The sequence below is a fragment of the Condylura cristata genome, unplaced genomic scaffold (assembly GCF_000260355.1).
Source record: "Condylura cristata isolate star-nosed mole 26May11 unplaced genomic scaffold, ConCri1.0 scaffold00002, whole genome shotgun sequence".
Taxonomy (NCBI): Eukaryota; Metazoa; Chordata; class Mammalia; order Eulipotyphla; family Talpidae; genus Condylura; species Condylura cristata.
Window position 1 is genome coordinate 24,096,562 of NW_004567103.1, and position 27,553 is coordinate 24,124,114.

Consider the following 27,553-nt stretch of genomic DNA (forward strand, 5'->3'; position numbering starts at 1 on the left):
TAGAGTTTATGTTTTAGCAAGCATTTCTCCTTAACAACTCAACATCAAAAAAAGAAAGGAATGTCTCCAAAACTTTTTAGTTTGATTGGTGAAATATTTAATAATAAACCATTACTGCTATTGAAAGGTAAAGTTCTATTATTTAAAATGTTGAAATAAGGTTTCCTTAAAAACTAGAATTAACAAATGAAAAAAATATTACAATGCAAAACCAAAATATAAATGAACTTGGGCTTATTTCTCATTTATTTTTGAACTTATTCCTCTCAAATAAATACAGACGAAGAGAAATCCAGGTTTAATGTAACTAAAAATTGTGCTTAATTAGCATGACATAATCAGAATTGACAGCCTGTCTTTAGGGTGAGTGTGAGGATGAGGTTTCGGATTAGGGCAAAGCGCCAATTTTTCAATTGTTAAGAAAAAGTAATTCTATTAAAAATCATATATGTAACTGAATATTTAATCTGTATTAAATAGGGATATAAATAATACATTTTAGAGTAAATAGGGTATAAATCTAAAGTGCAAGGAATTTTAGAATTCCACTCACATCTATTAGAAGAGTGCTTCATATTTATACATGTTTTATACCTGAAACTATTTGAGTGAATTAAAGAATGGGAGATTAGACTTAGAAAAGGCAAAATGACTTGCAGTACAGTTAAAGTTTGTATTATATTCTGCATGCTTTAAACATTAATATCCATTTAAGCCCCTTACTCATTTTTCAGTAAGATTTCCAAGTACCCACATATGGTGTCTGGGGAAAATAACTTTAGGTTTATTTCTCTATAGAAAAAGCTCATAGTAAATATATTAATTAACACTTATTAGGTGTTTAAAGTAACTGCACTTACTCAGCAAGCAAATATAACAGAGTTGTTTTAAAGTTTTAAATATGAGCTAAATTTCAAATTATAAATACTTACCTCGAAATACTATAAATTCTAATACCATCAATTCAGTAAGAACTCCAGAAAAATAAACACAACTGAAATTCTTTTCTAACCAGAGTTGAATCTTCAATACAAAATGGGGGGAAAAAATTCCTCTGCTGATATCAAAAAGTTCTCCAATTATCTGCAAACACCAGGGAATTCTATTATTCTTTTTGAATTATCTCAATTTCTACATCTTTACCCACAAGTAGTGTTTTATCTATAATATTATATAAATTGATGGAATATACATTTATTTCTGTTACTTATGGGTAAAAGTTAAAGTTTTCATTACTTACCAAGACATTTTAAGTTTCTACTAGATGACTACTAGTAAGGTATTAATTTGTACCTAGAAGTATAAAAATTATAAGGGAAGAAGCTAAATGAAACTACATAGTTTCCAGATGTGACTACTGAGCTTTGTGTTACGATGTAAAATCTATTTTATCTTTCCAAATGAAACAGACTCTCATCTTCCTGCAAATTTAAAAAACAAAAACAAAAAACTCTACACAACTTTAAAGAAAATAAGTTCTTTCAGAACTTAAAGTCAAACACACACACAGACACACACTCTTATACATTTTTCTGTTGTGGGTCTTTCAGCCTTTAAAAGTCCCAAACTGTTATTTCCAGAGGTTGACTTAGATAACTATTTGTGTATAGACAGGGATAAATTCAAATTTTCTTTTGAAATACTGGCCTTATCAGATAATCAAAAAAACATAAGAATTATACAAAATAGGAATAAAATATCTCTTAAGGTAAAAATATGGAATTGGCAACAAACATTATCAGTTTTAAATCCAAGCTGCTCATCAAATCAGTCTTCAGTTCACTTATTACAATGCTGTGCTTTGACAATATTCACCTTCTTTTTTATGCATCAGAAGTCACCAGATTTGCAAACTATGAAGAGCTTCAATAATTTAGGTAGCAGATAATTTCTTACAGTCCAAATTATTTTTTGCGTCCATGGACAATGTTGGTTCTTTGGGTTCTTCTTTAACTTGGTTCATAGAAATTATACCTTCTGAGTTTTCTTCAACTTTAAAACCAAATATAAAAGGAAAATCCAAAAGGTTAATATAATTTATAACTGGATTTTAGAATTATACAAATTTAGAAGCATGGCAAAAACTAGCAGTTTGAAAAAAGTATCATTATTTAGAAAAGCAGTTGGTACATTTAAGAACTCAGTCCTGACACTTAACAGTCATGTGAATTAAATGCTTTTAGTATGCTTCTATAGTAATGAAACAAAAAAATCTATAAACAACTCTACAAATTTATTCATTTTTATTGTTCTCTTAAAAGTATAGCCCAGATGGCCCTCCCTGGTGGCGCAGCGGGTTAAAGCACAGCACTAAGAAGCTAAAGCCACTTCTGCATGAGTTCGATTCCCGCCTGCCCCGGAGGTGACCACATGGCGCGGCAGACCTCTCCTGGCCCGCCTGCTGCTCCCCTCAGCAGTGTACTTCTCATCAGTTGGCCTGTTCTGCTCCCCACTCTGTCTCTGGTGAATCCTCTCACCACTCCTGTACCTCTGGCCTGTACCCCAGTTCTGTATGTGCAAATAAATAAATCTTTAAAATATATAGCCCAGGGCTCTCCCTGGTGTCCCAACAGGTTAAAATACAGCACTGCAAAGCTATCCACAGCCAATGTAGCACAAGTTCCATCCTGGCCAGAGAGGTGACCCACATAGCGTAGCAGACCTCTTCTGTCTCACCCACTGCTCCCCTCAGCAGGATATTTCTGTCACTCTGCCTGTTCTGTTCCCCACTCTGTCTTTGGTGAATACTCCCACCCACTGCACCTCTGGCCTATAACCCAGTTCTTGTGTGCATAAATAAAGAAATCTTTTTTAAAAAGTTGTCCATAAGCTGATAAAATTAGGAATTTTATCATGTTTAAACTTTACTGTTTTTAAAAATATGTGAGTTAAATTCAAGAAGTCTTCCACTATTTGAAAATTATTTGTAAGGCAATAGCAGGCAAGTATACTACAAATTCATAGATGTATTACTATTTGGCTTGCATATATGGTCACATGTCAAGAAAGGTATTTCCTCCCTAAAGAAAGATTACACATAAGTATTTCAGAAACACATGCAATGTCTTAAATGATGCTCTAACTTTGCTGGCTGAAGTATATTTGTTTATAACATTCAAAATGCATTTACCATTTTAAAGATTTATTTATTATGCACCCAAGAGATGGAGTATAGGTCAGAGGTGAGGAGGGTAGAGGGGATGAGAGGATTTATCAGAGACAGAGTGGGGAGTAGAATGGCAGAATGACTGAGGGGGTTATTTCCCTGGCTAGGAATAGAACTCATGTTGCAGCAGCTGGTTACAGTTTGATAGCATTGTGTCTTTAACCCCTGTGCAACCAGGAAGGCCCCACATTTACCACTTTTAATTCAAAAGGCTCATGACAAATTAATCTTAATGTAGCAGACCAGCAGCACTACTGTAAACTGGCTGATTGGATCTTACTCTTTTTCTCAGGAATATTGATTTCTCAGTTGCTTAGAGAACTAAGGTGAAGGGGATTATATCTGCTTAGTAAAGTGCATGAATACACCTAGTGGTCACTATACATGAATGTGTTGGAGGTTAGCCAAGGCATAGAGAAAGCCAGCAGAGGTTGGATTTGAGTGACCTGATAATTCATTTTCAGGTAAAATAGTTCCTCAAAAATAGTACTTGATAAAGCATGCAGTTCAATCCCAAATACAGTTTTTTATAAAGCAGACTTAATTAGAGTTCTCAGAAATACCATGCAGAGGCAGCAATTATGTTAAAACAGAAAGACTCTTGGAGGCTGACAGATCTTGGTTTTAAATCCTTGTCCACTTATTAGATGTGATCTTTGTGCAATTACTTAACCCCCCTAAGCCTTCATTTCCCCATCTATAAAATGGAGACACCACCAACTATTTCATGAAGTTGGTGTGAGAATTGATCATGTGTATTACTTTTCCTTCTCTTCTAAAGTTTCTCAGTAGTTAAAACTACAGCAGAATTATGGATAAATTTCCTAAAAGAAATACTTCCATTAAATTTAAAAGACAATGACTTTTTTCTGGAAGTCACTAACTCAGTTTTCCTTACCCAGAAGAATGATAGCTAAGAATGGAGAGGAAATAAGTTACATTTTCTAAGAAGATTTTTGTTCTTCAAAGCAAATTGCAAGTCCTTTCCCACAATATGTTGAACCAGAATCATTTGTGTGAAAGGAAGTGATAGAGGTCAAGGAGGAATTAAACTATTATTACTTTGTTTACTGGGCTCATTAAAAAGGGTAGGTAAAAAGGTCACAGATGAAAGCCCGTCCCCAAGTCTTACTTGTTCCCTTTCACTTTCCATAGAACTCAATATTTGTCTATAACTGAAAATCTTCCTTTTCAACTTATCTGCCATTCCTTTTTTCTTTATGCCTGTGTGCACATCAATTTTTCTATAATTACCTCTACACTAAAAACTCTTTAATTTTTTAATTTTCATGCATTCTAAAAAGACCCTAATTTCATATCACCATAGATTTTCTATCTAAAACTAAGTATTTAGGGAGTAAATAATTTAAACACAGAATAACTTACTTATATATAAAAACCCACTGAGTAAAAATGAAAATTTTTTCTGTAGTGCAATAATGATAGTCTAAAAGGGTTTTTTTTTAAATGTTACAAAAAATAATATATGCTAACTTCAACTTACTAAGAGCTGGATGGCTGTCTATAATCTGTATTGGAATGGTCTGTACATCTCCCAGCAGAATCTGATGAACACTTCTTTCCAGATTCTCTGTAGGCTCAATATCTCCATCTTCCACCAACTGATCCACTGCAACCAGATTTTGATCTGATCCTGGAAGATTATCTAGTGTAGAGGCAACACTATTGTTCTGGGTTAGGCATGTATCTGTTTGAAGGCTATGACTCTGACCAAGCAGTAGAGAATTATTATTCATTACATCACTTCCTATTGAGTCCAGAAGTCTTGAAGGGCTGGAGGAAGGGTGGTTATTTACTGATATCAGAGTTGGTGATCCTTCGGGAGAGGTGAATCTTGGTTGCAACTGCAAACCCTTTTAAACCGAAAAGAGTTAAATGGAAATGTTTGATTTTACCATGTATGATTTTTCTCATATAGGATATATCATTTTTATGACATAAAATTAGAATAAAATGAATATAGTTACTACAAATATAAAGGCAAACAAAAACCAGAGGAAAAATAGTACAATTAAATTTTATCACAAGCATATTCAACTCAAACCTTTTCCAAACATTTGTTATCATCATAAATCAAGACACTAAGAAAATCAGAAAATTAATAATGAAAATATCTTTATTATTGTAATTCTGTTAAAATTCTCAAAAGAAGAAAGACTGAAGAAGAAAGTCCTCAATTTTGGCTGTTTTGCTGGATACCCACCTGCAGTTGTGTGAATATTTTTGGCTGAAATGAGGACAATGAGGACAGCAAGTGGGCTGGCTCTGGAGACAAAGAACCACTTGTCTGATGTGCTTCTCCTTTGTTGGTAACTGATTCTCCTGGAGAATTTCCTAAATTACATTAAAAAAAATTACACTAATTTTCATGCTTTCTAGAATACTGCACATTAAGAAAACTCTTGCTGCAAGAATGGTAATAGGAAAGGTAAAAGATTTGAAAGAAAGACTAAGAAGTTGGGCTTCCCTGACAGTGCAAGAATTAAAAGTTATCAGTCCTATCAAGCAATCACCAGCCAACAGCCACTGTGGATTGAGTATGAGTTTCATCCCTGGCCAGAGCGCTGGCCTACATGGCACAGCAGACCTCTCCTGTTTTGCCCATTGCTCCCCTCAGCAGTATTTCAGTAGATGTGCCTGTCCTGCTTCCCACACTGTCTCCGATTAATCTGCTTAGCCGCCACACCTCTGGCCTACATCCCAGTTCTTATATACATAAATAAAAAAAATAAATCTTAAAAAAGAGTTATAAAATAGGCCCTCCCTGGTTGTGCAGCAAGTTAAAGTACAACACTAAGAAGCTAAAGCCACTTCAGCATGAGTTCGATACCTGCCCTGGGAGGTGACCACATGGTGCAGCAGACCTCTCCTGACTCTCCCACTGCTCCCCTCAGGCAGTGTGCTTCGTTGACCTGACTGTTCTGCTCCCCACTCTGTCTCTGGTGAAGCCTCTCACCAACCCAGCAGCTCTGGCCTATACCCCAGTTCTGTATGCATAAATAAATAAATCTTTATTCCATGAAATTTATAAATAAATAGACCAGATAAGAATGAATTTATTTCTAAGTTTTTTATTTCCAATTTTCCAAACTCACTCTACTACAGTCATCCACTTGCTACTCTGGGTATACTTTGGCTCTTATTCAAAATCCCATTGTCTGAATATAACCTCTTATTCCTCCAGGATTTTGCTCAGATACTGCACTGAATTTTTGTTTAACTTCATGTACCTCCAAAATGATTCCTTAGTTTTCTTCAGCTATCAACCTCTTCTTTAATAAAATTTTCTCTCCATCTTCCTCAAAGTCTTAGAGTTAAAATTAGTCATTCTATTTATAAATAGTCATTCTATTGTCAACACTATATAAACTCTTGTCTTGGGTCATCTTCTTCTAGTAAAATGCTAACTCTGGATGAAAATTACTTCCAGTACCAATATAAGTGAAACTAAATACTAAACGAAAAGAAACTTGCTGTTACTACTACCCAGTAAAGATCACAAACCTCAGTCAGATCTTCACCTACATCTAACAACCTATAGTATTTCTCTTATACTTTCTTAGGAATGACAGAAAAACTCTGTTTTCCTGAAATCTTGGCCACCCTTTCTCAAATCTTTTCTAGTTTTTTTTTTAAGATTTATTTATTTATGCATACAAGAGCTGTGGTGTATGCTAGGGGTGCAGAGAGGTAAGAGGACCCACCAGAGACAGAGTGAGAAGCAGAACATCACATAGACTGAAATACACTGCTGAGGAAAGCAGCAGGTGAGGCAGGAGAGGTCTGCTTGCCATGTGGGTCACCTCCCTGGCCAGGGACCTAATTCAGCACTGCAGTGACTGGCAAGAGCTTCACAGTGCGCCGCTTTAATCCCTTGTACCACCAGCGAGGGCCCAACTTTTCTAATTCTTAATAGTCTTAAAGAGAAAAGTGAACCTTAAGGTAGAAATTTCAATGACTTTCCATTACCCAAACTATTGATTACCTTTTCCATCTATCTCATCACATCTTTCATGTCTTAAAATACCTTCCTCAAACCCCTTTCCTGTGAACGTCTTGAAAAGTGGACTACATCATCTCCATTCATCTCCTATACATTTTTCAAGTACCTAAGACGGTTTCCTTCCAATGCTATTTCACTGAAATGGCTGAATCTCAAGCTTTTAAAAACTGATCTCATGATTTTTGAAAAAAGATTTATTCATTTATGCATACAGAACTGGGGTACAGGCCGGAGGTGCGGATGCAGTGAGAAGATTCACCAGTGACAGAGTAGGGAGCAGGACAGGCAGATGGATGAAGTGTACTGAGGGGAGCAGTGGGTGGGTCAGGAGAGGTCTACTGTGCCATGTAGGTCACCACCAGGGTGGGGATCGAACTCATGCTGATTGGCTTTAACCCCTTAGTGCTCTTTTAACCCGCTGTACCACCAAGGAGGGACCTCTCATGATCTTTTTTTACCTTCTCCCACTACCACAACACCCTAAGCCAGTGTTGCTAAACTCAGTAAATGCCACTATTAGTTACTTGCTCATGGAAGGCAGAAGTCACTCCAGATCATTCCTATTTTTTCACTTCACATACCTACTCCATCAATAACCAAGACCTTTCCACTTTAAAATTTTAAAATTCTACTTTTAAAATAACTCTTAAATATGTCCAATTCTAATTTAAATGCCAACTGTGGTCTAAATCACTATCATGTATGATCTAGACAGCTGAAAAAGAATCCTACACGTGTTTTATCCAGTGTTATCTGTAAGCATTGTCTAACCTAAAAAGTTTTAAGTTCCTTAAAATTAACATTGCTTAGCCTTCAAACATATTCACTGACTGGCAAATTCCTATTCATTCTTTTTCTCTTAGTTTAAAAAAATCACCTACTAGGGCTCTCCCTGGTGGCGCATTATGAAGCTCTCCGAAGCCACAGCAGCATGAGTTCCATGCCCCACCAGGGACTGACACACATGCAGTGGTAGACCTCTCCTACCCAGCCTGATGCTCCCTCCAGCAGTGTATTTCAGTCAATCCATCTGTTCTGCTCCCTGTTCTTTCTATGGTGAAACTTCTCACCCAGCACACCTCTGGCCTATATCTTGTATGCATAAATAATTAGCCTGTAACTGAGTATCTTTTTCTTTCATGAAACTTTAAATTCAATGAAAGCAGGAAACTTAGTACTCTTTAGTACAAAGAATAACACAGTGAGTGAAATATGGGCAGAAAATTTTTATAATGCTAAAGAATTTAGAAGTTACTCTGTCTCCAAAGTAACTCTTTTAAAGGTTAGAAGGCTGAAGAATAAAAAATAATTATACTGTATATGTTATTCACTTACTGGTTTTTAAAGCATTTATTTAGAAGTTAGCAGGAACATGCAAGAAACTAGGTATGCCTACTTGAATAAAATATAACCCCTGACCCTGATCAGCTCAAATCACAATAAAAGGTACAGATGGGCCCTCCCTGGTGGTGCAGTGGGTTAAAGCACAGCACTAAGAAGCTAAAGTCACTTCTGCATGAGTTCAATTCCCGCCTGCCCCAGAGGAGATCCACATGGCGTGGCAGACCTCTCCTGACCCGCCCGCTGCTCCCCTCAGCAGTGTACTTCGTCCATCCGCCTGTTCTGCTCCCCACACGGTCTCTGTTGAGTCCTCTCACCCTCCACATCTCTGGCCTGTACCCCAATTCTGTATGAATAAATAAATCTTTAAAAAAAAAAAAAGGTACAGATGGACTAAAGGATAACATGTTAAAAATTAATTAATTAAAAAGGTACAGGTTAAATGAGAGGTAACTACAGAAGAGTAAATATCTAGCTTTACATGGGGGCAAAGTTGAGTGAGCACTTATTGAGTTTGGCATGTTAGTATGAGCGAAGTGGGCCATGCAAAAGAGGAGAAAAAGTACTGTTAGCAGATCAAAAGGTAGAAACAGCTTTGACTATGGAGAAAACAGAGAGTAATAGTACATAAAAAGGCAAACCATAAAAAATGAACAATAGGGGCCCTCCCTGGTGGTGCAGCAGGTTAAAGCACAGCACTAAGAAGCTAAAGCCACTTCAGCATGAGTTCTATTCCCCGCCCCGGAGGTGATCCACATGGCGCGGCAGACCTCTCCTGTCTCGCTCACTGCTCCCACTTTGTCAGTCAGCCTATTCTGCTCCCCACTCTGTCTCTGGTGAATCCTCTCACCACCCCTGCACCTCTGGCCTGTACCGCAGAGTTCTCTATGCATGAATAAATAATTTTTTTTAATAAACAATGGTTTTCTGATCAGGTAACTTAGTATAATTACCAGTAGAATTAGCCTAGTTTTATAATTAACTAGACTAGCAATTTTAATCATTAATTAACTAGACCAAATTTTAATCATTAGGAAACATAAAGCTGATGATTGTAAGAGAAAATTTAAACAGCTAGAATTATTTTGACAAATTCTAATATTACTGGTATTGCTTCTATAGCTCATGGTTCATTGTTACATAATTTGATTATACAGTATCTTAGAAGTCCTCAGTTTTAACATTATTTACTTCATAATTTAAAGGTAACTTACCTTCTGCAAATGTAACTGTTACAGTCTCTCTCAGAATATTCCCACTGTCTGTAGTCCACTGAAGCTGAAATGGGAACATTTATTTCATTTTTTGGGGAAAATTTATTTCAGTAGAATAAACAAAGCATTTATATTGAAAAAAATACTTACAATCAATACAATTGTCATTTTCTATTCAGTCATAGTATAACCATGCTTTATTCTGCAATTACTCTCTTCACGTGTTCACATTCTTAAAACACAGGTATACTTAACCATCTCAATATATCACCCTCTCAAGTTCGGATAACAAGAACACTGACAGCAAATGTAGATGACAAGGATCATTGCTAGCCAAACCAGTCTCAGTAACTGAATTTTGGGTAGTAAATAATTAAGAGTTTTGGATGGCAAAGAATAGTACCTCTAGCTTAAACAAACTCTGAATCTACTTTTTTTTTATTTTATAAATACATTTTTTACATTGTTCTTTATTCCTTTTTTCACCTCAGTTGTAATCCTGTGGACTTCCCACCACTACTACACCCATGTGCCATCACTATAGTCCCATGTGCTCCTCCCTCCCCAGTTTTGATCCTGTTCCTCTCTCCTCCCCCATAAATGTCTCTGGTTAATAGTTGTTAGTTGATGTTCTTTATTACTTTATTACTATATATATATATTTTTTTTCTTTTCTCTTTTTTTTTCCTAATCCCTTACACTCCTGCTATGAGTGAAACCATCTGGTACTTTTCTTTTTCTTTCCTGCTTATTTCACTAAGCATGATCTTTTCCAGTTTCATTCATGTTGCTGCAATTCCACAGTACACATATATCACATCTTGAATTTATTTAGTTATTGAATTAGCATAATAAATTTTGAAAAGTGATAGATACTGCATCTGAGATTTAATGCCATAATCAACTGTTTCATAATTAGCAGTTTCTGGGTAATTATAGTAATCTCTTTAGAGTAGGTAAAATTTTCTTAGAAACATACTGTATTTAGGAAGAACATACAGTATCATTGTATGAGGAGGTAAAATTTAAACCTATACATGATATATGGAACTAACATTATCACTTTGTATATTCAAGATTAAATTATCCTATTTAAAGTTGTCCATATATTTAAAAAAAGGAGATGTAAGTAGTATTTACTTAATAAATGTCTGTTCAGTGAGTAAGATATACCTTTCATGGAGACAAAATGTTGATTTTCAAATGGCTACTACCATTATTTTAGTTGAAGTTGGAAATTCACTCATATTTCTACTCAAGAATAATAAAAAAATTTAATCATCAGCTGAGAATTCAGTGTTTACACCTCTTAAGTGAAAGACAATAATAATTTTTTATTATCAGTTATTTATATAGCCTAATTTCAACCACTGTTATTTGGCTAAGTAGCAATAGAAATTGAGAAAGATTCTATATAAAATAAGGAAATACTGTTGTAAGCATACCGTTGCTGGAATAATCTCTGTGTTATACACATTATCTCCATTTTTCAAGGATTTCTGTACTTCATGGATGTGATTTTTTATATCATTTACAGTTGGAAAAAAGGATAAATTATGTCTTTCAGGCACCTCATCGGGTTTGAACAGTTCCCTTTCCACAAATTTTCTGTGGAAAATACAAGGTAAAGTAAAAACATAAAGAATGTAGCAATATAATATGAATTAAATAAGATAAAGACCCTTTCAGGGCAAACGTCTGTAAAGAATGATTTATAGTTTTATAAGAAAACTGTCTTTCAATTTTTCACTTTCCAGTAAGCCAAATCAGAGAATTCATGCAGATTAAAGAAACATCATGCTTTTGTTGGTTTAACATCTGTATATCTAAAAATGAACTTTGACATTTTTATGAATTTAAAGGAATCACTATTTCAAGTTTAAGTATAATGTTCTAAATGCATATTTATAAGTCAGACATACACTAAACAATTCACATCAATAATCTACTTTAACTTTTACTGTGCAATTATCATTCCCACTTTACAGACAAGGGAACTGAGAGCTGCAAAAGTTCATTAATTTGCCCCAAATTATATACATACCTAATAAGGAAGGCTGCTTTGGGCCTACATCCATAATAAGCAAAAACATTTATAATGCTTCCAAAAGGCATAAATTAATACCATATGAAACACATTATATACAAATTTTATAAGTAGACAAAAGAAATAGAAGTCAGTGTTGTCACATAATTGTATAAAAAATACACAAAAGAAATGAGAAAGTTAACTACATATGTGCTTTGTGTATTCCCTTTGAGACCATATCAGCTGCATTACACTCTGTTCTTAGGTCAATAAATAGTAAATAGGTTTTAGAAATAGTGGATGGCTTTACAAAATTCCAGCTGTTCTAACAATGCCTCAATGGAAATTAATATAAAATGTCTATGCTGCTAATAAGAAAAGTCACATATTAAATAATTCTATAAGGGCCCTCCCTGGTGGCGCAGCAGGTTAAAGCACAGCACTAAGAAGCTAAAGCCATTTCAGCATGAGTTCGATCCCTGCCCCAGAGGTGACCACATGACTGGGCAGACCTCTCCTGACCCGCCGGCTGCTCCCCTCAGCAGTGTACTTCGTCAGTCAACCTGAAGCCTCTCACCGTCCCTGCACCTCTGGTCTGTACCCCAGTTATGTATGCATAAATAAATAAATCTTTTAAAAAATAATAATTCTATAAGACACTCATTGTGTCATTCAGATCAGACCACATAATCAGTAGAATAAAGGTCAATTAAATTACAGAAATCATGGTGAAGCGAACAGGCTGTTGATTTTAGACCTAGTATTCAGTTCTGTATTTACCTCTTAACCCAGTAACTTAAACATTTTCTCAACTGCAGAATAGAGAGTCTCCATTTTCTCAACTGCAGAATAGAGACAAATATACCAACTGTATAGAATTATAACAATCAGTGTGCACATAAATATAGCACAATGCCTTAAGTACACCTCATACCAAATACTAATAATTATATCCTGACAATGAATAAAATTAGACCAGACTGCTATAGATAAAATTTCATTAGTCAAAGGACTGTACATATTCTTTTGTTGTAATAAAATTTAAATGCATTTCAAATAGACTAAAACAAATACCTTGCTCTAGATTTTAAAATCTTTGGTTTAATAAAGGGTTTTTCTGTAAAGGTATTTATTATACAATCCAATTTATATATCATTTAGTAACAGTCCAGTTTACCAAATCTGAATTTAAGATATCTTAAATGAAAAACCTGAATTATTACTCATGTTTTGCCAAACATCTAATGGAAAATGATCAGTTCAGAAATAAGATTATTTTAAATTAATAAACTATAATCCTTATCTACTGTAACAGGATATATACTAGAAAATGTACATAATGCTACGTGCATTATTTAAATCAACAAAAATGAAAAACCTGTGGAAAGACAAGTTGTTTTTATTGTACCTTAACTGTTTCCTTACTGCATATACTTGTTCTATTCCCTGTGATACTAATTCTTGAATTTTATGTGCAACTTGAGGATGCAGGCGGGAGGGTAATGCACAGTTCTCATCTCTAACTGCAGATTCCTCTTCTTCAAGAGAGGACACAGGAAAAGGGGAAGGTGACAAAGGACGGCAAGGAGTCTCTAATTCATGATACTGATGAGCCTGTTGGGTAGGTAACTGTACATACCACCTGACAATAGAAAATATTTAAAATTTCATTAGTCAACAAAGGCAAGAATCATAGTTACTTATGTTAATATTCATCAAGAAAAATACTCTCTTAAGAAAAAAAATTGAGTGTATCACACTAAATATGTATGAAAAATTTTAAGTAAAATTTAAAAATAAATATAAGTAAAATATTAAATGGCTTATCTTAACTCTTATAAAATTGGCTTTATACCCAATTAAATTAAAATCTTGAAAAACCTTCAGAGTTTCCTTAGGCCAAAAGTTAAGAAGGGAACAGGATATATGCATCTATGCATATATATATGTGTAGTATTTACTTAAAGTTCATATTAAGTTAATTCTACCCAATAAACAAGAGACTCAACTAAAAGGTAAATAAAGGGTCATCCTGCAATACAGATACTAGAAAAATGAAATGCTCTAATAGGATATTATTTAATTAATATTTTATAATGACTAATACTGCATGAAATGGAGCCTACTTAAAAATCATACACAATATTCTTCAAATTGAAGGATCTAATTATTGTCTATTCATGTTTTAACATGTGAAAGTATTTTTAAATCCACACAAAACCTATATTCCATAAACTTAACATCACTACATCTGGACTGACACATAAAAGAAAGCTGGTATTTTTTGGTATTTAAATTTTGAAGTATAAAAGATAAAAAATGGGACTTTATGAAACTTATAATTCACTTTTGGCTGCCATAAGCAACTAAAGGTAGGTTTTAAAACTATACAGATGATACCAAGCTTGGCTCCTAATAACTATCTGAAAGAAAGTACTAAATATATAAAGAAAAGTATTGCGATTTTGGAGAAAAACTTCCATGTGATATATACAGAATGCTTTGGTCAGAATTACCCATTACATGTGGCTTATAAACTTACTGGTTTGAAGAGTGAATCATTTTAATAGCTAGGGAACTACTAATGAGCATTTACTTTATAAAACCATTTCCTAATAAAATAAATGGAAAACATAATTAAAATTTCCCTTAAAGAATTCCATCAAATATAAGAAATTTATAGAATGAAAAACTACATGTCATACCTAAGAACACCACCAGCATCCACCAAGTTCTTCTTCAGCATGTTAAAGGCTTTCTCCTGCTCCATTCGAATTATCTTCTTGTCAATTTTGGGGTCTGTTGGAACTCTATATTCAGGAAATTTCTGTACCTTTTTAATGTAAATCCTTTTTTTAAAGAAAAAGTAGAATTTGTCTCATTATAATCAATAAAACATCAAACTTATCAACCTGAAATTTTAGCATTAAAGCTGAGAGAAAATTCAAATAATCTAAAGGGCGTTCATAGGATTATGTAAAAATATATGTAATATTTTCAGTGCATAATATTTAGCAAATTAATAATTATGACTACAGTAAAATTATCTAAATATTTATGGGTATTAAGGTATTTGTTTTGTTTTTGTTTTTAGGATTTGCCTCTTCTATTCTCTGGAAGCTATAAACATCTTATATCTAGATTTCTTTTAATGTAGGTCTTATTACTCTAGGATTTTGTGTCTACATACTTTCATTAGTGATATCTACTTAATATATCAACACCATAATAAATTTTCACATTTGTGTTTCTCTGTTCAAGGATCCATCTAGTAATAAGTATGAATTTTATGACAGTACTGAAAGCATTCTATATTATTCTAGCTTATTTACCTAGACTTTCAATTGCTTCAAATATAAAACTGATTTTCCTATGAAGTTTTATCATCTCAATTTTCTTTTCATGCTAATACCAAATATGCAATCACCCCATATCTTTATAGTTCTCCTGGCCTATAGCACCTTCCTCCTCTAATTCTTCACTCAACTTCAATTAAACTTCATTATCAAAATTAAGTTAATTAGTGTCCATGAATATATCCCTTCTCTAAAGATAGTTCATCCAAATATTTGATAATATGTACTATACTCTTAAGTTCTCTAACACTTTTCCATTTCCTAATCTACCCAATCTATCTTTTTTAAAGATGTGTTCTTTGGGGCCCTCCCTAGTCATGCAATGGGCTAAAACAGCACTATGAAGCTATCCACAGCCACTGCAGCACGTCACAAGCCCCATACCCTGCCAGAGAGGTGACTCACATGGCACAGCAGACCCTTCCTGACCCAGCCACTGCAACCCCTCAGCAGTGTGTTTCAGTACACCTGCCTGTTCTGCTCCCCACTTTGTCTCTGGTGAATCCTCTCATCCCCCACAACTCTGGCCTGTGCCCCAGTTCTGCATAAATAAGCAAATCTTTAAAGAAAAGAATTACTCCTTTATATTAAGGCTTTTATTTATTTATTTTGTGAAGAAGAGCAAGGGTTTAGGCCAGAGGTGCAGGAGTTGAGAGGACTCACTATGGACAGAGTGGGGAGCAGAATAGGTGGATCTGCTGAAATACACTGCTAATGTAGGTTAGCTTCCTGGCTGGTGATCAAACTCAGGCTGTCTCAATGGGCCCTCATTGCTGTAGTATCGAGACTTAACCCCTACACCACCAAGGAGGCCACCCCAAACAATCTTTTAAATTGTCTGTAATTAAGTAAAATCTTTTATCTTTTTTAGCCTCCATTCATCCCATGGCACCTAATGTACTTGCTGGGCGCAGCATACTCAAAGAAAGAACACAAAATGACAGAGAATAAACTTATTTTCTCACACACAAGGGCTTTTTCCTAATTATAACTAAAATTTTATAGTGCTTATGTTTAAAATGAAGCTGAAACTTTTGTCTCATTGATATGTTTAAGTATTAGCTAAAGTTAACATTAGATGATACATGATACTAGAGTACAACTTAAAAACTTGAGAATGCTGAGGTTTGTGAGGACCAAGATATAATTTTAAAATAAAATATTTCAAAGATAAACTAAACTTAACCTATACATGCTATCTCTTAAAAAATTATTTTGTCTGCTAATTTAAAATTTTCAGTATCCAAAAAGAAAATCAGTAAAGGACATTACAAAAGTCTTCTGTTGGTTCATGCTTTTGATTCTTACAAGAATCAAAATCCTATTTAAAGCAGTAGTAGTCACACTGGTATGATATAATTGGTAAAACTGCTCTAGAAAACATTTTGCAAACCTATAAACATTTTTTAAAAATACAACTATTGTCCTAGCAATTTGAAGGAATTTATCCTACTAATATATTTGTACACATTTACAAACATGTTCAATATTATTAACTGTAATTTTACATACAATAAAGTATACTTTTCAGGGCCTAGAGGTCCATCATTAGAGGACTTATACAAATAACTCATTCATTAATGAAATATATGATTATTAAAGTCACAAAATTAACATGATGTATCAATTAAACATAGAAAGAGGTAGGTGTTTTTATGTTCAGATATGGAACCAACTTTAAGATATATTGGGAGTGAAAAATAGGCAAATTTAGAAAAAACAAAGAGTAGAATAATATATGTTAATGTGAATTTACAGTAGGAAAGACAGTATACTACCATCTAACTTTAGCAGTTTGAGGAACCTCCAAACATTTTTCCATAGTGGCTGTCTACCATCTAACTTTAAAGAAGGAAAATACTAGTAAGTTTTACTAGTATCTTCAACATTTATGAGGGCTTAGGAGGACACACACACATTTGTATACATATATATACATACATATACACAGAGTGCCTTGGAAAGTTACTCAAGAAATTTTTAAGAGTTGATGCCTCTTACCAGGGAGGGAGCAGGGGTAAGGGGAAACAGAATTTACTTTTTGTCACTGTTTAAAGTTAATAAAAATGTGCATATTAGCTATTAAAAAATAGCTAATAAAATAAATATAATATTAGTAAAATAAATAAAAAGGAAAGAAAGCTTACCGAGCTGGACAAGTGGCTTTGTAGAGTTGGCAAGACCTGCTTTCCTGTTCACTGATTTTTTTTAACTGGAAACCTTTTCTTCTTGGCCCATATTGACACTCCATTACCACAGCTCTACTCCCTGTGGGCCAAAATCAACTAATGATATTAATTCAAGTATCCATCTGTTCTGGATACTAGATTTAAAATAACTTGGTGGCAATTTCAAAATTTATGCTTTTAGTTATTCAATTTAAAGGAAAGACAACATCACTAAGTCTCCCTAAGATGTACTAACATATAAATTTAAAAGTTTATTGTAACATTTACCAAGTTATGGTAGGAAACTAGCAAATGTCACATTTACTGAATGTCTACTGATATTATAAAATTTAGTAATGAAATTTTTAGTAATAAAATTTACTACTTTAATATAGAAATTAGCAAATGTTACATGTTAATGAGTATTAATGTTATTTAAATTGTTATTTCCTTTTATAATTATTTATTTCCTTGTATTTAGTGGACTGTTAGTTTGATAACCAGTCTCTAAAATGGCCTCCAATGAACCCCGGATACTAGTACTCAGGTTCTTGCATGATTCCCTCCCCTTGACCATGAGCTAGACTTATTAACTTAACGTCTAATGTAAGTTAGGCAGAAGTATCAGGATGTTGTTTTTAATGTTAGGTTATAAAAAGATTGTGACCTCCATTTTGGGTACATACTTGCTCTTGATTAAATTGCTCTCTCTAGGCAAAATCAGCTGTCGTGGTGGGACAGTTATAGGAAGAGGCCCATGTGCAATGAATAAGGCCTGTCAATAACCACATGAGTGAGCTCAGAAGCAGATTTTTCTCCAGTCAGGCCATGAGGAGCTCCAGCCAACACCTTAACTCAAGTCTCGTGAGAGACCGTAAGACAGAAACTCCTTCCTAAGCCATTCTTGGACTCCTGACCACTGAGATAAATAAATGTTTGTGGTTTTCAGCTACCAAGTTTGGGATAATTTGTTACATAGCAATAAACATACAAATAAATAGATGTGGAAAATATGTAGTTCAATCTTTTAAGTTGGATATTCTACTCTCCATAGGGTACTATCAAGCTTTGAAGATATAAAGTCATAGCCACTTGTTATAAAGTAAAATGTTGATAAAGCTGAAATTAGGGCCCTCCTTGGTGGTGCAGTGGTGTAAAGCACAGTACTTCAAAGATTAAGCCATTTCAGCATAGTTTAAGTCTCAGCCAGGGAGGTGACCCACATGGTATGGCAGAAATTTTAAAAAAAGGATTTTTTAAAAGATTTATTTATTTATGCTTACAAAACTGTGGTACAGGCAGGAGGTGTGGTGGGTAAGAGGATTCACCAGAGACAGAGTGAGGAGCAGAACAGGCAGATCTACTGAAATACACCACTGAGGGGAGTAGCAGGCGAGACAGGAGAGGTCTGCTGCACCATGTGGGTCACCTCCCTGAGCAGGAATCAAACTCATGCTGCAGTGGCTTCGGAGAGCTTCATAATGCAGTGCTTTAACCTGTTCTGACACCAGCGAGAGCCTTTAAAAGGGTTTTTTTTAAGATTTTTTTTTTAAATTTATGCATACAAGAACTGAGGCAAAGGCCAGTGGTACGAGGGGTGAGAGGATTCACCAGAGAGAGTGGGGAGCAGAACAGGCAGATCAACTGAAATACACTGTTGAGGGGAGCAGTGAGCAAGACAGCAGCAGTCTGCTGACCATGTGGGTTAGCTCCCTGGCTAGAGATCAAACTCATGCCACAGTGGCTGGTGAAAACTTCATAGTGCTGAGACTTTAACCCCTGTGCTACCAGGGAGGCCCAAGAATAAAAAGGATATTAAATGAACAAATGAGTAAGATGTTTAGCTTCATTACTTACGTAATTAGGGAGATGCAAACTAAAATAATACAAAAATATTATCTTATACTCTTCACTGTGGTCAAAAGTAAAACCAAGAGTCTAAAACAACTGAATCCACTGATCTTCCCTACCACCACAAAATGGCATGACACACAGAGAGCAATAAAATGTGCAAAGCACACTTGTAAAGTATTCTTGCAAAAATCAAGTCTGTACTCAAACCTTTAGAGCCAACAGTTTATAGGAAATATAGAAGATAAGATAACACATTAAAATACACACAGAGATGAATCGCCAAAATCTACAATGTGGCAAACAAAACTTGACAGGACAATTACCCCCCAGGAAAAGAGAAATTTTTAGATGAAAAGAAATTTAGTATATATCTTAACCAAAGTAATCTATGGACTAAGTCTGGATGTGAATTTGAACAAAACTATGGAAAAAGAATTAGAAGTAGAGAAAAGTGAACATCAGAATACTTATGACATTAAGAAATTACTATTCATTCTTTTAGAGGGTGATAATGGGATTGTCTGAATAAATTTTATCTTTTATCAATATATGCTTTAGTAATCATAGATAAAATAATATATATATGGAAATTGTTGTAAAATCATTTTGGGACTGGGAAATGTGGAAGCAGGTAGGGATAGAGATGAGACAGGATTTATAACAGGGTGGCCCCCCCAAAGCGGGAATGTTCCACGTTCTTGCCCTACCAAGGGAGTGTAGGGCTGAACAAGTAGCAGAAAAGCTGGAGACTGGGGAAGGAAGCAAGAAGGATGGAGAACAAGGAGATCTGGAGGAGATACATGGAAAGAAGCTGCACTTGCTTTTAGGTCCTGGACTGGTTGAGAGAACTGGATGAGAGACCTGTGAAGAAGTTAACAATGGCAGCCCTGATCTTGATTTGATTCTGCTCTTTTTCTTTCAAATTTGTTTGGCTGCTTTGACCCTTTTTTATAGGTAAAACCAAGAGTGCTTTCAAATTGTGCTGGCTCTCAGGCCTCTGTGGCCATGCTTTGGGCCAACCCTGTTTAGCTGGGCATACCCATGAGGGGATGAGTGACTTTGGGTGCTTGATTTGGAAATGATATTCTCCTTTCTTCCCTTTTCTGTGTTACACAGTAGTTATATTAAAGTTCCTTTCCACTAAAAGTCTTAAACACGAGTATGTTTTGTCTTGATGTGACAGATGACAGAACTGATTTAGGGTGAACAGGTTTTGGGGTGCCTCTCACCCTGACTGATCATAGACTGATGTTATAGTTGTTGAAGCTGGAAGATAGATACCTGAAAACATGAGATTCTGTATATCATTACCTTCACTTTGGTAACATGAAAATTTCTATAATGTAAAGATTTTTAAAAGTCTACAATGCTAAGTCATGAAGTAAATGAAGGAAAGGGAATTATTCATACATTGCTAAAATGAATAAAAGCTGGTACAGATGGTCAATCCCTGAAATCTAAAAAGCTCAGAAAACAAGCTTTTCTAACTCATTTGGCTGCAAAGTCTAACCGGTCTTATATTGTTATTTAATCCTCTTAGTGTGCCTATCCATAAAGTACTACTTCGCCGAGTAAGTGATGATGTTTATGAAATACGTGGCAGTATTCTGTATTACAGTATTATACTCTAAAAATACAGAACTGGACCTCCCTGGTGGCACAACAGGTGAAAGCGCAGCACTAGGAAGCTAGCCACAAACACTGTAGCATGAGTTCAATCCCCCATCAGTGAGGTGACCCACATGGCACAGCAGACCATTCCTCTCTCACCTGCTGCTCCTCTCATCAGTATATTTCAGAAGACTCCTCTGTTTTGTTCCCGAATCTGTCTCTGGTGAATCCTCTCACTGCCCACCCCATACCTCTGGCCTGTACCCCAGTTCTTGTATGCATAAATAAATAAATCTTTTTTTAAAGAAAGGATCAGATTGGAATTAGGGCCGGGGAAGAAACTGAATTTTTTTATATAACATTGATAAAACCTGGACAGAAAAGGTTGCATTTATCTCATCTCCCTTACTTTTCCCTTTACTCTCAGAGGAATAGTAAAAGACTTTTCAATCAGTAATGTTATCATCCTGAAATAACTTATTTTTAGAGCCCTTGGGGTCCGACTATTTTTACAGCAAATCACTTGGAGTTCCTTAAAACTCTATGACTTTAATAAATACTAGCTTAGAGTTTGAGAATACTGTATGTAGCACACCTGACAATTAAGAATGTTAACATTAAAATATAATATCTGCAGGTAGCATACAAGTTCTATACAGTAACTCCAGAGTAGTAGCTATATATAATGAAAACAAACTTGTCTCATAAGAAAAATTAAGACAGAGGAGATATTATCTGGGTTGGATATAAAAGATGCCAAGAGACAAGGGTATTTAAATAAAATTGCTCTACTGTTTAATTTTATTAAATAGGTTTATCTGGAATTTCAATATTTATATTTTCTATTTATCATCATGTTTATAGAAAGTATTACTTATTTTATTCTACTACATTAAAATGCTATATAACAATAACTGATTATACTTAGTGTTCTTTCTAGTATAATATGCATTTTCATCTATTAATATTCAATTAGCAAAGTGAAAATGTATCACTTTAGAAAAGCTGTATTTTCAAAATGGATCAGGCTATTGCTGACCCTTTTAAAATAATTCTTTTAAAAAGTACCTGCATTGACAAATGGAATTCCATCATATGGGACATATTGGGACTTCCACATCAAGCGTGTAGCTGGCTTGGCTGGGCTTGGAGACTGGCGGGTCCCCCAAACACTCTGTGTCTGCTGCTTGTGAAATGTTAGAATACTTTCTAATTCAGTCTCACTTACACAGTAGCCCCGGTACGAATCTCCAATTTTCTGTATGTAGTATAAATTAAAATACAAATTATTAGCAAATATGTTTCACTGTACAACAAATTTGATAGTTGAAAAACTCATCAGTTTTGAAAGAAGAATTTCATTTACCCCCTCATATCAATTATCTATTTGCAACCAGTAAGTCTGACTAAAATTCAAGCATTTTCATCAAGTAGATCATCTTCAGGTATTTGTTATAAGAATATAATACCAGTATCATTGCCATACTACAGCAAGTGCATAAATAACATCTTTTTGCCATGAAGATTATTTTGTAAGAATACTAATGAGGAAAAAACAATCAATCAACAAGCACTAAATATGTGGAGTCTACACAATCTTCCAACATCTGTGTGGTTATTTCTCTGATACTCCAATTTCCTCCCATTTCCCACAGCTGTTCACAGCAACTGGTGTGTCCTAACTGTCCCAGTATGAGAGAGTATTATGGTGTGAGTGTGTCTTGCAATGGAATGGCATCCTGTCTAGGATTGGTTTTAGCCGTGTGCCCTGGGCTGCAGGCATAGATTCTGGGTACCTTTGACCCACAGCTGGAGAGGGCTGGACATGAATGTATAAATACAAATTATAGCTTAATGCAAGAAGTGCTTCGGGTCCTTAGTTGGAATTTTGGTAGTGCTTTTTTAAGCAAAAATATGCTGTAGGAAATTAACTTTTATTTATGTCAACTAGCCTATGGGAAAATTGGTTTCATTATATATTCTTTTGCTTCCAGTCTCACTTTTCAACAATTTATCTGCAGTGATATTGGGATGTACTGTATCTCTATCAAAATATGTTTGAGAAAAATGTTTAGAGGACAGGTTGATGAGAAGACTGTATTCATTCAACGAGATATTTAAAATTCTACCCCTGATTCAACCAAATCAACAAAAATATCCACAAGTACTGATTCATTGGGGGATTTCTTTTATTGAAACTAATTTTGATACAATGTGATTAGTCCTGTTTGAAAAACTTTATCCTATGAAAATGATCTCAAAGATTGGTTTTTGTATCAATACCCTTTTTATGAAGAATCCTTCTCTAAAAGAAATTCTTGTCTATCAAAAATAGACAAGAATTTTTATCTTACGGAAATGACTATTTTTATATTTATATACTGGATACAGACTTTATTAACTAATCTTCCTTTTTGAAATGTACAAACTTAAATTATTGACAAGTATGTGTTGTTTAAATATACAAAGAGCACATTAAGATATATATTTCTTACTTCCATTTTATAGTTCTATTCTTGTTTTTCTTTATCTTTTAGCCCCATTTTTAATTTCGACCTGCTAAGTTATTTTATTTATTTTTGTAAACTTTCAATCTTTCTGAAACAATGCAGAATATAAATGACATAAATACACTGATATTATCTACCCAACATGAGAGTATCCCTCAGAAAAACTTTTTTTATACCAATAGAGGAAATTTGTTAACAGTGGTATCTTTCACTAAAATACATACAGACCTAAGACTGACTCCACATTATATGTTTTTTCCTTAGAGAAAATAAAAATTGTGAGAATAGGGACTTTGTTCTTCCTCATTAAACTAAAATTTCACCTTCCAATAATATAATAAACAAGAGGAAGAGATAAAAGTACTGCTGTGGCTATATTTTTGCACATAATAAAGACATAGTGGGGAGACAATTTATAATTTCCCTTAAAAACAATGAAAATGCCTATTTTTATAAATTTTCTTCTAGTCTACATGAAGAAATCTTCATCAAAATAAGCAGAACAAATAAATGTAGAAACATAAAGTTTAGCTATCATGAAATTATTACAGATAGATTGAATACACTATATAAAGTTGTCAATAAAAGGAAAAATTCACTCAGTATAGGATCAGTATATGGTATAAACAATAAAGCACTATCAGTCCTATATCAAAAGAGAAACATTCAATAAAATCTGAAAATTTACCCAAGTAGTAACTTTTGGCCAAATCTAAATAATATCTACAGAAAAAAAAGAAATCACTAAAAAAAAAACTCAAAAGGAAAAAAATTACTAAATAGAATTTTGAGGGTTTTTTTACATATATATACTTATTATATATATATATATTTTACATCATTCTTCATTTTGCACATTTTTTTCATCTTGGTTGTAATCCCCATGGACTTCCCACCAGCAGTTCACCCATGTGCCATCACCACAGTCCCATGTGCCTTTCCCATCCCAATTTTGATCCTATTCCTCTTCCCTCCCCCATAGAATGCCTCTGGTTTTCTGGTTAGTTGATTTAGTTTTTACTGTATTACAATTTTTCCTCCCAACCCCTTGTATTCCTGCTATGAGTGAAACCATCCAGTATTTTTCTTTTTCTTTCTGGCTTATTTCACTAAGCATGATCCTTTCTAGCTCCATCCATGTTGCCACAAATAGCATGAGTTTATCTTTTTTGATTGCTGAGTAATATTCCATTGTGTATATGTACCACATCTTCTTGATCCAGTCATCTATACAGTATTTTGAAACAAAATGAAAAAGATTTTTGTTTTAAAGACATATTTATTTATGCATACAAGAACTGGGAGGGTGCCAGAGGTGCAGGCCAGGGATGCAGGCCAGGGATGCAGGAGGGTGTAGATTCACCAGAGAAAGCACAGAAAGAACAGATGGACTGACTGAAACACACTGCTGAGGGGAGTAGCAGGGCAGGACAGGAGAGGTGTGCCATGCTATATGGGTTATCTCCCTGGCAGAGGATCGAATTCATGCTACAGAGGCTTCAGATAGGTTCATAGTGCTGCACTTTAACCCTTTGTGTCACCAAGCAAGGCCCTGAAAAAACATTTCTTTAACCATTAACTAAAAACATATTTTACCACTAATATGCTTAGGAAGAAAAGGAAGACTCCTTCACTAGCAGAGACTACTGACGATTCTGTTTTAACTACCATAGTTAAAACAAATTTAACTACCATAGTTTCTTATAAGATGTCTGACTTTAGGTAAGCTATATATATGATGATGCACCATAGTTCTAAGATAAGGTGATCTGGCTACATTACTGCTATGCTTTAATGTCAATAGCATTTTATAAAGTTTATTATGATGGTTTTAAAAATCTTCATCAAAAATAACAGGAGTACCTTTACAAAACCACTGAAAAAATCTGCCTAACAAGAAAATATGAGGGAAAAATATCTTCAAATGTAAATAATTATTTAATGATGGGGATACAGTCTAAGAAATGCATGTCAGAGGATACATAAACCTAATGGTATGGCCCATTGGGAACACTGCTGTGCACATGTTCATCACAGATTAAAAGTACTATTGCTAAGCAACGTAAGACCTATGTGTTTGTGTGTGTTTATACATATAACTTAAGAAAGTACTAACAGTGATATTGTCCTACAAGACACCTCATTACTAGACATTATAAGAAACTTGCTGAAATATTAAAATTTAGGTTATTATTTTCCTTCCCATATTTTAAAATCTGAATATATTTTAAAATCTGATTTTAAAATTAAACATTTCAATGGTTAAATACTTATATAAACCATGATCTGGTACAAAAGGGAGAATTAAAAAAAAACAGAATTAAATAAACATTTCATAGTAATTTTTTAAAAAGAGGTATAGGTCAATGAAATTAATAAGCTCCCACAAGGATCAAATACAGAGAAACAGGACACGATCAGTGATCTCTGAGGAAGTTTCACTGACTATATGAAAAGTGTTAGCAAAGAAAGAGAAGAAATAGACAAAAGTAGAAAAACATGATAGTGAAGTTTTGTGGAAGAAAAGGGAATAGAATTGCAAGAAAGAAATAGTGTGAGGGCCTCCCAGGTGGTCTAGGGGTTAAATCTCATTGCTATCACCACTGCGACTTGAGTTCAATCCCCAGTCAGGAAGCTGACCCACATATGGTGAAGCAGACCTATCTTGTCTTGCCTGCTGCTCTCCTTAGCAGTGTATTTCAGTAGATCATTCTGTTCTGCTCCCCACTCTGTCTCTGGTGAACCCTCTCACTTCCTGCCTATACCCCAGTTCTTCTACACACACACAAATTATAAAAAATAAAAAATAGTGAAGTGTGAAGGGATTTTTATGATCTCTGCTTTAGTAACATTTACACTCTTTGAGGAATTAAAAAATAGATGAAAGCATAAACATGAACAAAAAAATCACATATACTTTAATTTGCTGTACTTAAAAAGACACTTGGGGATAAAATGTAGGTACAATTAATTAAGTAAATGTAGGCAAGGATTTGTTTTTCTTTTTACATCATTCTTCATTTTGTACATTTTTTCATCTCAATTAGGCAAGGATTATTTTAAACTCACCTCACAGCTCCTAAGACGGCAGGCCCATATAGGTGTGTTAGAAGAAAGTGGCTGCAGAGGGGCCAGCAAGGGTTCCTCAAGCATTCTGGGATGGGAAGGAAGATCTATGTAAATATTTACTATAATCTAAATATACATACATAAATACACACACACATTACTCAATTCCTTTATATAGTATCAATGATGATACATTAAGGTCATCAATTAGAATATATTTGGGTTATCAACAAGAAACTGTAATAGTAAATTCAGACTAACCATGTGGGTATATTAATATCATTTACCTCAGTCATTTAGTCATATAGTATTAGCTGCTAAAGCAATGGTCTTTTCCATGTAACCAAATCCCAACAAATTCAAACATTTTCTCTCTCACTCACTCAAAGCTTATTTTTGTACTCTTCTCTTTATATATTTTGTAATAAAAAATACAGGCTAATAAAACACCTTCAGGTGACTTGTTAAGGGTAATCTGATATTATGTGACATCAGACAAATTAACATATTATATTAAGTTCTAAAACTGCCAGAAAATACCAATTCAAAAAAATTCTCAAGAAAAATTAATATAAGTATTCAAAAATTCATGTCTGTATGTCCCTAAATTGTTATAAGTAGGGTTATCTTAGGCAAAAGTAAAAGCTGAAACAGATGTTAACAAAAACATTTTAAAGCTTCACCAGAGGAATTAAACGCATGAAATCATTAAAAATTTTAGGAACTACAATGGGTATTTCTGAATCCCAAAAATTGATAGTATCAGATGCTGTCAGATTGTTTCAAAAGGTAAAGGCAAGTATAACTAAGGAAAAGGAGTGCTGTGGACACGTGCACCTTTAGAGTACTCTCTTTGTTAGGTATTAAAAATAACTGAACATGGATCTGATGATAGTTTATTTCTTGAATTTCTGAACTTTTCTATAGTCAGTCAGCTTTAGATGAGATAATGTAAATAATATTTCCATGATATCATCAAGAAAAGGGGAATGAACTCCCTTTTCCACTGACTCACCTGGTTACTGTCTTTTTGGGCAATGTAAGGGATGCTTGTGGATGAAGAATATAATTGCTGGTATTGTCTGCTAAAGCATCAACTCTTACAGTTGGTAAGTTTCTGTCATTGGGTTTCTCTTCAGAAACATCTTGACAATAATAATAATAATAAAACATTAATATCTTGAATAAGAACATGAGAATGTAGATAGAAC

General features: G+C 34.3%; 1 protein-coding gene across 5 annotated transcripts in view; it reads right to left on the reverse strand.

Moving 5' to 3' along the window:
• Positions 1 to 1,529: 1,529 nt before the first annotated feature.
• Positions 1,530 to 27,553, reverse strand: part of CARF (calcium responsive transcription factor) — a 35,401-nt gene continuing 9,377 nt past the window's right edge. For 3 of the 5 annotated variants that reach the window (XM_012728088.1, XM_012728091.1, XM_012728094.1), the window contains 11 exons: positions 27,358 to 27,487; positions 26,343 to 26,427; positions 21,832 to 22,021; positions 17,278 to 17,398; positions 14,480 to 14,623; positions 13,183 to 13,416; positions 11,191 to 11,353; positions 9,746 to 9,809; positions 5,391 to 5,521; positions 4,671 to 5,040; positions 1,530 to 1,992 (listed from right to left, as the gene is read on the reverse strand). In XM_012728088.1, the coding sequence (XP_012583542.1) occupies positions 1,874 to 1,992; positions 4,671 to 5,040; positions 5,391 to 5,521; positions 9,746 to 9,809; positions 11,191 to 11,353; positions 13,183 to 13,416; positions 14,480 to 14,623; positions 17,278 to 17,398; positions 21,832 to 22,021; positions 26,343 to 26,427; positions 27,358 to 27,487 (1,751 nt within the window). In that variant the 3' untranslated portion in view covers positions 1,530 to 1,873. The remainder of the gene's footprint in view (positions 1,993 to 4,670; positions 5,041 to 5,390; positions 5,522 to 9,745; positions 9,810 to 11,190; positions 11,354 to 13,182; positions 13,417 to 14,479; positions 14,624 to 17,277; positions 17,399 to 21,831; positions 22,022 to 26,342; positions 26,428 to 27,357; positions 27,488 to 27,553) is intronic. The other 2 variants (XM_012728097.1, XM_012728101.1) reach the window with 1 other exon arrangement.